General features: G+C 39.5%; 1 protein-coding gene across 4 annotated transcripts in view; it reads right to left on the bottom strand.

The window, feature by feature from the left end:
* Nucleotides 1-13,637, bottom strand: part of Adcy8 (adenylate cyclase 8) — a 217,720-nt gene that overhangs the window by 27,843 nt on the left and 176,240 nt on the right. For all 4 annotated transcript variants that reach the window (XM_060389349.1, XM_060389350.1, XM_060389351.1 and 1 more), the window contains 2 exons: nucleotides 12,748-12,920; nucleotides 2,094-2,172 (listed from right to left, as the gene is read on the bottom strand). In XM_060389349.1, the coding sequence (XP_060245332.1) occupies nucleotides 2,094-2,172; nucleotides 12,748-12,920 (252 nt within the window). The remainder of the gene's footprint in view (nucleotides 1-2,093; nucleotides 2,173-12,747; nucleotides 12,921-13,637) is intronic.

Here is a 13,637-nt window from a genome sequence, read left to right as displayed (position 1 = left end):
AGGCTGGTTCCTGTAGGGTAGTGAAAATCTTTCCAGGAAATTATGTTCATGGGTTGCAGTATGCCTGGAGAAGCCCTATATGCTTTAAATTTTTTCATTATTTTATTTTTGAGATTATAATATATCATTTCCTTTTCTTTCTTTCCTTCCCCATAGTAGCCTCTCTAAAGTGGACAGGGAATGTTCATGAGGCCTCAACCCTACAGAAAGAACTACAGACAACTAAGGAGTGCTGGAATCCAGAGAAATAGCCTTCCTTGGGGGATGCACACTAGACAAGGTCTGTTGCATGAAGCCTACCATAGTGATCCTAGGAAGAATAATCTCTCGTGAAGACCGGGGTAAGCATACTCTACCTGTAACATGACTTATGACCTTGGGTAAGCATTGTCTACATATAACAACTTTGCATGGTTTATGGTCTATCCTCTTCTAAGAGAAGCAGGAACAGAGTTTTATATTCCAGATCCTAATAAAAAAAATAGGTGCTCAGAGTGAGTATGCTGTTTATTCTGAACAAATCAATAATGAAGTTCTTCCTGTGATGCTGTGGTTTGTCCATCACAGGTTCATGTATTTGAACACTGAGTCCACAGATGGTGATGGCACCTGGGACGTTGATGGATAAAGTAGGCCACTTGGGGCAGACCTTGGCTTCTGATATCTGGATCCTGTTCACTCTCTGCTTCCAGATTGAAGCAATATGACCAATTGTGATGACTTTCTTTCTTCGATGCATTGAGTTCCTTCTTTTTGTTTATTTTTTATTTTTAAAATTTAATTACTTTACAGTTGAATTCCTTTTTAAACTGTGAGCCAAGATAAATATTCCCTTCCTTAATTTGCTTCTTGTTAAGTTCTCGGTTCCAACTCTGAGAAAGGTGACTAATATGCATTTGCCTGTTCACTCACATGACAGAACCAAGAAGCCGTGGAAAATACTATCAACTATTCCCTCAAAATAATCTATGCATACATTACTATTTTATTCTAGAGATGACGAGACTGAGCATCGGGAGATAAGGCTGATATATGTCTAAGACTGTACACTGCTGAGAAGAGCTGAGCTAGAACAGTGAGTCAGCTGATCCTCGAACCTGATTGTTTCCCTGCAGCCACACACATCTTCTGTAGTAAAACTCAAATCTAGGCCATGGAATTGGGAAAAGTTCGTGTCAGCCAGAAATGAAAAGCTTTTATTTTTTATTTTTAATTAGGATAACAATGTTTTTGAAATAGAGGGACTCAGAGGGCTTTGAAAACACACTGGTTATCATTAGGTTATCATCACAGCTTGGCTTTTCATTAGGTGTTTTTTTAAATTTTTTTTTTAATTTTTATTAATTACAGTTTATTCACTTTGTATCCCTCCTGTGGCTCCCTCCCTCTTCCCCTCCCAATCTTACCCTTCCTTCCCCTTCTCCACCCATGTCCCTTTCCAAGTCTGCTGATGGGGGGGGGGTCCTTCTCCTCTTCCTTCTGATCCTAGTCTATCAGGTCTTATCAGGAGTGGCTGCATTGTCTTCCTCTGTGACCTGGTAAAGTTTCTCCCCCCTCAGAAGGAGGTGATCAAAGAGCAGGCCATCAGAAGAGGGAGAAAACAGGGAACAGGACAGGAGCCTACCAGAGATGGCCTCTGAAAGGCTCTACCCTGCAGGGTATCTGAGCAGATGTTGAGACTTATAGCCAAACTTTGGGCAGAGTTCAGGGAATATTATGAAAAAAGGGGGAGATAGCAAGACCTGGAGAGGACAGGAGCTCCACAAGGAGAGCAACAAAACCAAAAAAATCTGGGCCCAGGCGTCTTCTCTGAGACTGATACTCCAACCAAGGACCATTCATGGAGATAACCTAGAACCCCTACACAGATGTAGCCCATGGCAGTTCAGTGTCCAAGTGGGTTCCATAGTAATGGGGACAGGGACTGTCTCTGACATGAACTGATTGGCCTGCTCTTTGATAATTAGGTGGTTTATTTGGAATCAGTTTATTAAGACTCATAGCTTCAAGGAACAGTGAAACCTAGCAAGATAGTTTTACGGCAACACACATGACAGGTGACTATGAATAGCTGGAGAAAACCATGACATTACCTGCTGTCCATGGTAGAACACAGCAAGAAGGAACATGGCCATCAGCAGCAGTGATGCCTCCTTGGTCCCCAGGAAATCTCTGTGGGAAAATAAAGGCAGAATGGCATGGTGACTAACAACCATGGGGGTATTTCTAGGGTAAGCAGGAAGAAACAGGTTCAAAATGAAGTGTGATGAGAAGAAACAAGTGCCAAACACCTGGCATGTAATATAGACTGCTATAAGGATATGCATGCCATCTCTTTCACAAAACAAGAGACCACCAAGCCTAAGGCCACACAAGGCATAGCTGCTAAAACAAAATATAAGGCTTAGCATCTAGAAAACATGATTACATCAACATTAACAATAATATCTCTATTTTTATAGAGATTTTTCTATATTTCAAAGAGTTTGAAAACCTTCTCATCAGAAATATACTGTAAAAGCAAGTATTCCTTCATTCATTTTTTAAAGGTATTAACCTGCCTACTTAAGAAGCCAGCGTTCAATGCTTGCCATGTGATGTTCCTTATCCTAAGTGCCTTCATGCTCAAACTATTATATTAAGTCTATGTGTTGAGCACTTTTAATTCTTCTATCAATTATTTTAATCCATATGTCAGTTCTGTGAGTGGCGTCTGCTGGCCCCCATATTTTACATCTTTTGATGAAGGCTCTTGTATTTTTATGCTAATCTACTAACAGTGGGTTTTATTGTTGTTTCTTAGTTATAATCCCAGAGAAGGACATCATGACTGAGCATCTACCATATCCCAACACACACTGGGATACAGAAATGAAGAAGACACCTTGTCCCTGATATCAAATAATTCACTAGAGGCAAAAACAAAAATGTAGACGATTTTTAAATTAGGGTGGATATATCCTTATTGCTCTGATACTGTTTTAAAAGGGAGAGTAAATAACTGAGCCAGTATGTTTAGGAAATGCATAAGAGAGCTAAGTTGTAGATGTAAGCCATATAACCCTTAACTTGGTATTTAGACATTTCTAGCCTCAGGTTAATAAGCAAATATCATGTCATGTTTGAGGCCATACAAAGATTCAGTAAGGGAAATGGCTTGAATTTGTCAAAACCATCCAACAATAGTGCTAAGGTAAAGAGGGTTGGACTGTAATCCATGTATTGAGGTAGAGATGGATGAATCCATCTATCCATCCATCCATCTGTCCACATATCCATCCATCCATCCATCCATCCATCCACATATCCATCCATTCATCCACTATGTCCATCCATCCATCTATCCATCCATCCTTCCATCAATATATCCACACATCCATCCCTCTATCCATCCATTCACCCACCCATACTACATTATTGTGCTTACTTTGAAGAGATAGGCATATTTTTATAATTCTCTCTCTCTCTCTCTCTCTCTCTCTCTCTCTCTCTCTCTCCTGTCACTTGCTTCCCTGATCTTTGAAATTTATGGACTGCTCAGAAAAAATTATTAAGACATGAAGGTTATTCAGATCCTTAGTGCATCTCTGTTTTTGACCAGTTGTTTGACCTTGAACGAACCACTCGATATCTCAGAGACTCAGTTCATTCAAATGTGAAGAATGACTCCACAGTGTTTTACCTCCTTAACTGTGAGTATGAAATGAACAGTGCTAGTGAGGTACTTGGCATGGTTCCTGGCCCAGACCTTCCTCTCATTACTCTGTGAAGCCTCTGACACATAATTGTACCCATGGTTGTGTTGCTTTAAAGACTCATTTGCTCATATTACTTCATTTGAATGAGAGATGTCCTATGTTTAGAACCTCTCCTGGATTCTGTCAATCTGTTCCAGACTCCTGCACGGCCTGGTGCTTCAGATAGCCTATTCTTTATGATGCACAAAACTTATTTTAAGCCCAGAAATTTATCATTTGAAACACATTTCCAAGAGACAACACGAGTACTTCTTGAATCATTTTTGAAAACAGTGATTGACCAAAAATAGAGACTTAGCTAGACCAGACTTAGAAGAAAAAAATTATGAAAAAAATTTGAGTGTTTAAGCTGTGTTTCACATGATAAAAAAGTCTTATATAGGGACCAAAGTATGTGAATAGTAACCCAATCATATTGAGAAAAACACCACAAAAATTTTCATCTGAATTCAGAAGTTTTACTTGTACCTTCAATAATTTTTGAAAAACCATACAGAGTCAAGTGGCTAAAATATACTCCATATTATTGAGCTTTGTCTAATACTAGGTTGTACAGACTTAATACCAAGGAAATTATGAGATATTGATTTGTAGTAATAAAATAGCTGAAGTAATACTATCATCTCCATGGGAAAAGGATATTATTAATTGAAAAGACATGTTGAGTAGTAAAGTCCACAGGGTCACTATAATCTTTAGAGATAATTTCATCTGATGTATCATAAAAATTAATATTTAATGTGAGCACGACTCACTAGTGAAACATTTATGCTAACTGTAGTGAATCTGGAAACTAAAAAAAGAGAGCTAACCATCCAGAGAAAACTATGATTATTTTGGAGTCTATTAAACATCATTTATATATCTTCTTTGCAAAAATGTATGTATAGATTTAAAGCTATAATGCTCATATTGTTTTATAAGATACTTTTGCACTTGATATAATGATAATAGGTTTATGTAATTAACTATATTACATTTCATTTTGCAAATCCATTTTATTCTGTATTATGTGTATCATGTGTAATATAATAATACCCCTTGCAAGGCTTCTATTTTATAAGAGACTAAAGCCCAGAGGGAAGAGGTCAAAGGCTCAAGGTCACATATTCACTTGAGTCATTATCAGGATAAGAACCCAGATTTCAGGTGAGAAGTTCTTAGTTTTCAACATGACTATTCACCTCCAAATTTTTACTTATCAGTTTCTGTTTTTCTCCACTAAACTCCTAATAAACAATCTCATTTAATCTTATTTTTACTCTGGTGTCTTATTACTAGTGTGGTAAGGGTTTACTATTGAAAGCTTGCATTACATCTGAAACAACTACTTTATATATGCTTTATGCTTTCTCATGTCAACAATTTGGATGATGTAACTGACTACAGAGATAACCTGCATATCCATACTCACTGATAACCTACTCACAGTGGCTAGAAAATGGAATCAACCTGGATGTCTATCAACTGATGAGTGGATAATAAAAATGTGACACATACATATAATAGAATTTTGTTCAGCACTAAATAAAAATAAATTTTGCAGGAAAATCTATAGAACTAGAAAACATACCGAGGGAGATAACTGAGACTCAGAAATACAAACACTTCATGTGATTGCTCATATGAGAATATTAACCTTGATGTTTTAGATTTCTGTGTTTAATTTGAAGTTTCTGTTGAGGCCAGAAAAGATCAGTGTTGAGGAAAAGCATTAATGGAGGGAGATAGTAGAATTGCTGGGTTATAAAAGTGCAGTGGGAGAATATGGAGAGTAGAAAGAAAGGTTTAAGAGGGGATGTGGGTGGATGGTTGGCAGGATGAGGGGTTTCCATAGGTTAAACAAAAGTAAGGATATCTAAAAAACCCATATGGCATCCCACTGTTGTGTAAGGTAATTAATGTAAATAATTAAAAATCAATTTGAAGGGAGGTACTATGTATGGGTAAATAATGTGGCTTCCAGAGCTCACAGGTTATTAAATAAAAGTTTTTGTGCCAGATATGGCTACATCCATATGAGTTGTTAGTCAGGGAGGCCCCGAAAGCAATGTAGACTGTTATTATTCAGTTTCCCACCGGATGGCAAGACTCTATTGATCAAGACTTTGGTTGCAGGACATAGAGCCATTAAGCTGGAACTGAACTGGAAGCTTCGTTATGCTGGGTAGCTTCCACAGTGCCAGAAGGTGCTATCCAGACAACTGGGGGAGAAAAGTCATCAACACAGTACACAGCTGTGAGTCACATGAGCTATGGTACCAACTGTTAGACAAGATATACCCAGTGGGTGTCAGAGTGTCATTACTGTTATGAGGGTAACCAAACACTTCTTATTAGAGTTAAGTCTGTTTCAGAAGAGGAGTTCATGCCAGGTACTGTAAATTTGATCAATAGTCAAAAGCTGGGAGGTCGTAGGGGGACCCTTCTACTGTTGTTTTGCTGAATGGAGAAATCATCTATTTTGTTTTGGCCCTAGGGAGGAACCTTCTATTGCTGTTTTGCTAAATGGATGTGGTGACAAACTGCCTTCTAAACATTTATGTTTGTGCCTGTAGGTTACTGCTGCTCTCAGGCTTAGTCAGAGAAGCTTCAGTTTTTAGTGGGCCAGGGTTAGTGCAGACTCCTAGCCAGTAAAAGTGCCAGGAATAAGTGACGACTTCATGCTCAGTTTTAAAGGAAACCAGTTTATAAATCCCTCTAAGGCTTAGGGAACATTATAGAAGAGGAGGTGGAAAGAACACGAGAGGATGGGACAGGCTGCTGTGAAAAGGTGTTTTATGGCAATGAAATAGATTCATAGCAGGAGTTCTTTCTGCATGAGACTTACACAAGACTGGAGCCATCAATATTTCAACATGGAGGGGGTAGGAGCTCCTAAGGCTCAATTCCACTAGGAAGGGTTATAGAATTTAATGGCTGTTGGGTAGGAAGAGTCATATTCCTCAGTGGTGTAGCCAGTATGATGCTACACTTGTTCAAATAACCTTTCACCATATTCATTTGGGCAATCTAATTAAATTCAATGAGCAACAAGTCAACAACAAACAACAAACAAACAAGGCAAGAAAAGAACAACAGTGTTTTGGATACATGCACAAGACTGAGAGTGAAAAGTGGTCGGCAATGGCCCTCACAATAACAATTAGAGTTATTAAATCATACCTTAGAAATGGAGAACATCACCCTCCCCACCAATTCTTTGCCTTCTGGGTCAACCAGGGGCCTAGCCAGCAGAGATGAGCAGCATGCTCTTTCCTTAACTCTACTGTCAGGCCCACAGCTCTGTGTGCCTTCCCAAGGAGACCTGCCAGGCCCCAGGAAACATCCAGGTTAGACCCCCTTCCTGCCAGTCCCCTGCTGGGTCCCCCTGGGGAACAGTCAGTAGCAAGGAACTGCGCTCTTTTCTGTGATCTTCATTGTCAGGCCAATGGTTCTGCATGCTTTTCTAAGGAGTCCTGCAGGGGCCCAGGAACATTCAGGTCTACCTGAGGCACAGCCAGTTGAGGTGAGCAGCATACTGTTCCATGAGCTCCACTGTCATGCCCTAAGCTCTGCTAGCCTCCTTGAGGAGTCCTGCTAGCATCAGGAACATCCAGCTAATACCAGGGACAACCAGATGGCTAAAGGCCAGCATAAGAACACAATCAATAAGAGCCAAGAAAGTATGGTACCACCAGAGCCCAGCTCTCCTACTACAACAAGTCCTGGATATCCCAACACGGCCAAAGCACAAGAAGATGACCTTAAATCCAACCTTGTAAAGATAACAGAGGATTTTAACAATAAAATGAATGAAGCCCTTCAAGAAATACAGGAAAATACAATCGAACAGATGAAGGAAATGATGTTCTAGATACAAAAATGGGAATAGAATCAATAAAGAAAATACAAACTAGGGGAATCCTGGAGGTGGAAAACCTAGGGAAGAGAGCAGAAACTACAGATGTAATCATCACCATCAGAATAAAAGTGATAAAAGAGAGAATCTCGGCCACAGAAGTTATGATAGAAGAAATTAATACTTTGGTCAAAGAAAATGTTATACCTAAAAAGTTCCTGACACAAGACAACTAATAAATGAGATAGGATAAAAAGACCAAACCTAAGAATAATGGGAATAGAAGAATGATAAGATTCTTAGCTTCAAGGCCAGGAAAAGATTTTCAACGAGATCATGGAAGAGTATTTCCCCAACCTAAAGAAAGAGATCCCTAAAAACATTCAAGAAACTTATAGAACACCAAATATATTGGAACAGAAAAGAAAATGCTTCTGCCACATAATAATCAAAACACCAAATGTACACAACAAAGAAAGAATATGAAAATCTGCAAAGGAAAAAGGCCAAGTAAGATATGAAGACAATGCAGCCAGTCCTGATGATACCTGATAAGCTAGGATCAGTTGCAAGGGGAGGAAGACCTCCCTTATCAGTAGACTTGGAGAGGGACTTGAGAGAAGGTGAGGGAGGAAGGACAGGAATGGGATGGAGTGGGGAAGAAGGCTACAGCTGGGATACAAAGTGAATAAACTATAAATAATATAAAAATAATTAAAAAAGATATGAAGGCAGACCTATTAAATTTACATACAATCTTTCAACAGAAGCTCTAGAAGCCAAAAAGGGATGGACAGATGTCTTGAGACCCTAAGAGACCACAGATGTCAGCCCAGACTACTAAACCCAGGAAGACTTTTAATCACTATAGGTGGAGAAAACAAGATACTCCATGATGAAATAAAATTTAAAAATACTATGCACAAATTGAGTCCAACAGAAGATACTAGAAGGAAAACTCCAACCCAAAGTAGTTAACTATACCCAAGAAAACACAGGAAACAAATAACTCCACATCAGCCAAACCAAAAGAAGGGAAGCATCATACATACACACACACACACACACACACACACTACCACCATCAACATCAAAATAACAGGAACAAATAATTATTGATCATTAATATCTCTGAATATCCTGGGACTCAATTGCCCAATAAGAAGACACTGGCTAATAGAACGGATGTAATAACAGGAACCATCATTCTGCTGCATACAAGAAACAAATGTCAGCAACAAAGCTAGACATTTCCTCAGAGTAACAGGCTGGAAAATGGTTTTCCAAGCAAAAGGACCCAAGGAACAATATAATAAATAAACAATATAATATATAAACAATAATATAATAAAAAACAATATAAACAATAATAAAATAGATATTCAACCAAAATCAATCAAAAGAGATGGAGAAGGACACTTCAAACTCATCAAAGGAAAAATCCACCAAGATGACATCTCAGTTCTGAACATCTATGCCCCAAAGGCTTAAATCACATATCAAATTCCACATATTAATAGTGGGAGACTTCCACACCTCCTTCTTACCAGTGAACAGATCATCAAGAGAGAGAAACTAACCAGAGAAATAAATGAAACTAATAGATATTATAAATCAAATGGACCTAACATATCTTCAGAACACTTCACTAAAACAGAAAACAATATACCTTTTCAGTAGCTCATGGAAACTTGCCAAAATTGATCATAAAGTTGATCACAAAGGAAGCCTCAACTGATAAAAGAAAATTGGAATAACCCCTTGTATCTTATTAGTTCACCAGGGATTAAAGCTGGACTTTAGCAACAACAGAAACAATAAAAAGCCTACAGACTCATGGAAGCTGAATAGTTTTCTACTCAATGGCCACTGTATCAAAAAAGAAATTAAAGACTTTGTAGAATTCAATGAAAGTACAATATACTTAATGGGCCTAACTGGACACAATGAAAGCTAAGTGCCTTCATAAAGAAATTAGAGTGATCAGGTTTGATTCTTATAAAAAACATTCCTATGACAAAGAAACTGGTGTTATTCCCATTCCACTGATGAAAATAGCAAGGGTTGGAGAAGTTGGAATCATTTTAAATTAATTTGATCAAGTTCACATGCATGGCTGGTGGAAGAGCTGAGACTTGAATTCAGGTGCTTTAACTCCTAAACTGACACTCTTAAGCAATTCACTATAGTGCTTCCTATAAGGAAGGAATGCTGAGGATGATTAGTGTCTAGTTACTGACATAAGAGTAGGGCTGACAGGAACTCCACAAGGAGAGCAACAGAACAAGAAAATTTGAACACAGGGAACTTCCCAGAGACTCATACTCCAACCAAGGACTATTCATGGAGATAACCTAGAACCCCTGCTAAGTAGATTTTTAAGTGCTCTCACTACAACAATAAGTGTTAGGCTGTGCATGTTAATTTGCTCTATTTTGGCTATTCTATAAAGCACTCATCAATAAAATTATGTTATTCAATATGAACAGATATACTTTGTCAATTAAAGATGATGAAAACTGTTGTAAATTTAGCAGGAAAAATGGGCTAGTTTCATGGAAAATTGGCAAGGTATGTATGCTCTGGTAATTTAAGTCAATGGCTGATGAATAAGGAAACTATGCAAAGACTTACCTATAACTAGAGAATGAAAAAAGTGATGTAAAGCACAGTTCCAGGCTGGGGAGATCACTCTGTGGGTAAAGTGCTTTCCACACAAGTGTGAGGACCAGAGTGTGGATCCCAAGGACCTATGTAAAACACACACACACTCACAGACACAACACACACACACACACCCACACACACACCAAGATGGGCAGGAGTGGCAGCCAGCTGTAATCTCATCACTGGGGAGTAAGAGACAGGGAAATCAGAGACAGGGTTTCTCAGGGTCAAATGGTCTAGCCAGACAAGCCAGAACAGGAGTACCCTGGGTTCATTAAGTGACCCAGACTGAAGATAATATCTGATGCCAACTTGAGCTCTTGTGCAAGTGCGTGTATGCCTGTGTGTACCTGTGTATATGTGAGTGTGTGTTTTTGTGTGTGAGTGTGTACCTGAAATACACATACACACATTCAAAGATACACACAAACATGTACACACACACACATATGCTACATGTGCCAAAAAAGAACTTCCACAAATCCAGCAATATTTCAAAGGTCTAACAACACTGAAGGCAAGAATGGAGAGCAACAGGGCAATTACCTACAAGAGGAAAATTGTTAGAATCATGTTGGGGAGCTATTTGGCAATATGATACTGCTTTCAAGGAGTGAATTTGGTTAGCCTACAATCCAGCAACTGTGTTTTTACATAAAACTCCAAGAGACACATGTAGGCAAAAGTATAGAACATATATTTTGATAAGTTGACAGTTTAGATTATTTGCATATTTCAGACAAGACAGGCTTGATCTACAGAAGCCAGTTGATGTGGATCTTAAAATGACAACACCCCTTGCTAGGCCACAGAAGAGGACATTGCAGCCAGTCCTGAAGAGACTTGATAAGCTGGGTCAGATGGAAGGGGAGGAGGTCCTCCCCTATTAGTGGACTTGGAAAGGGGCAGGGAGGAGATGAAGGAGGAAGGGTGAGATTGGGAGGGAATGAGGGAGGGGGCTACTGCTGGGATACAAAGCAAATACCCTGTGATTAATATAAAAAATAAATAAATTAAAAAATCTCAAAAAAAATGACAACACCATCTGACAACAGCACAAGTGTAAAAGCAGCATTAGATGTCATAGATACCGATGCTAAACACCTGGCATGGATACACGCAGTGTTTTGGACTGAGGAGATTGCTCACTGGTTAAAGCAGTTGCCACACACATGTGATGGCTAGAGTTCGGAGCCTCAGCAACTCATGTAATTACCGCATAGGCATGGCGGCCTGCCTGTAATTCCAGCCTTGGAAGGTGGAGGAAGGGGTCTCCACAGCAAGCTGGCTGTGAGACCAGCCATGCCAATGGATTTCATTGGTGGACCCTACCTCAATGAATAAGGTAAAAGACTATTTCTGACACCAGTCTCAGGCCTTCACATACACATGCGGCACACACACTCACGCACACACATACATGAAAATGATAAAAAACAATAAAAATTTCCTCATTCAGAGAATTAGTTGGTTATTCCTGGGAGAAAGACAATATTAATAACAGATAGGGAATCTGAACAATGTTTGCTATACTTAATTCTTTGTTATAGAAATGAATGTGCCTGTTTGTTATTGTTTACTCTCAGGGATGACTTGTGAATATGAGGACTAAACACTTTTCTAGATTTCTTGGATTACCCAGACCTTTACTCTCAGAGTATTACAAGTTTATTCTGGCCGCAGCTAGAATCGTGTGTTTTCTCTACTTAATCAGCTTGTTATTTTGTCTGGTTCCTCCCACTATTTTCTGGACAGGGTCTTGTTTGATACCCTGGCTGTTGAGGAGGTCAGGAGATGTCCACAGAAATTTATCCAGAGATTGAAGTGTGGTCAAAGGGAAAGAAGGATGAAGGAGCCAGAAGATACATTCTTCTGCCTTACTCTACTGAGGCACTCTTCTCCGTCCCTGCTGGCACTTCTAATAAGCTGAGTAGATTTCCCAAGGCACTGGCTAAATCTCTTGACAACATACGCTGCCTGTATCGCTGGTGCTCACCCTTTTCTCCGTTACTGTCTGCCCCTCACTTTCATTCTCCAGGAATTGTATCAGCATCTAAACATTGCTCTGTGCTTTAAGGAATCTTGACTTATACATCACTTCTTGCATTTTTCTTTATTTCAGAAATAACGATGAAGGATCAAAATGGCTCAATCCACAATGGCTGCTGTTCTATTGTTAAATTAAAATTAGATCTCACAGGCCTTAGAACTGCTAATGTTGAGGAAATTAATTATTAGGTATGGAAGAAATCTAAGCTACCACATCCAACGTAGTGCAAGCTTTAAATAATTATTATAATTAGTCTATAGTTCATGTGTTGAAAAATAGAGATTTTTTTCTTAGATTTGTAAGCTGGACAATGTTTGAGTTGAAATATGTTCATAACAAGCCAATCTCCCAGTTTCAGCAATGACTGTCACTCGCCCAGTGTTCTCATTTTCATGGCAGCTGGGTACATAAGCACTGTGGTGGGCACTTACTCTCCACTGTGGTTCAGGTTGTCATAACTCAGAAAGAGGCCTGAGTAGATGGTCTCTGTCAGCAGGGCATAGATGGCAATCATAATGAGAAGCACGGCCAGCTTCAGGACAGAGTTAAGCCGGAGGAACACTGCACAGGTCACCATGGCCAACACCCCAGTGAAGACAAAGTACTGCAAACAGAGAAGGGAGGTGGTCAGACTATCAGAGATCTCCTAGGTCCCTCTCCTAGCTATGTTGCCTGCTCGCCTAGTCATTAGGCAGATCTTTCCTGAATATTTCCCCCTGGGAGGTCTGGGGCCTCCTGGAATTCAAATTCAACCCTTCCTTCACCTGCTCTGGGTCTCTGCTCCCTGTCTCTGTGTGTAGAATTATCATTCACATTATTCCCTTTCAGTCTCATCTTTCTAAAAACACTCTCATCATTGTAGTGTTTTATGTGTTCTGTCTGCATAGACAGATACTACATACATGCCTGGTGCCCAATGGAAGTCTGAAGATGCTGTTAAATTCAGTGGTATTGGATTTATATGTGGTTGTTAGCTGCTGTGGGTGCTGGGAGTAGAACTCCCCTCCTCTAGATGAACAGCTGGGGCTCCTAATGCCTGAGTCATCTCTCTACCTCCTCAGTCTCGTTTTTGATGCCTCCTTTCTCCCCGTGTCCCACAGTCAGCCATCTTTAATTTTTAGACTCTGCCTTACTCCCATAACAGATCTCACACCCACCAGCTTTCTCCACCCACTGCCCTTCCTTTAATTCTCTGGAACAGCACAAGAACAGGTTTTTTTTTTTTTTTTTCAATGCAGTTTATTCAGGAACCTTGAACAATCCTCGGACCCTGGGGAAAGCCAGCCCACAGCTTAAATAGCCTCTGTTTTTAAAATTAAAA

This window comes from Meriones unguiculatus, chromosome 8 (assembly GCF_030254825.1).
Source record: "Meriones unguiculatus strain TT.TT164.6M chromosome 8, Bangor_MerUng_6.1, whole genome shotgun sequence".
Taxonomy (NCBI): domain Eukaryota; kingdom Metazoa; phylum Chordata; class Mammalia; order Rodentia; family Muridae; genus Meriones; species Meriones unguiculatus.
Note: the sequence above shows the minus strand (reverse complement) of the source record. Positions and strands in the feature narration are given on the sequence as shown.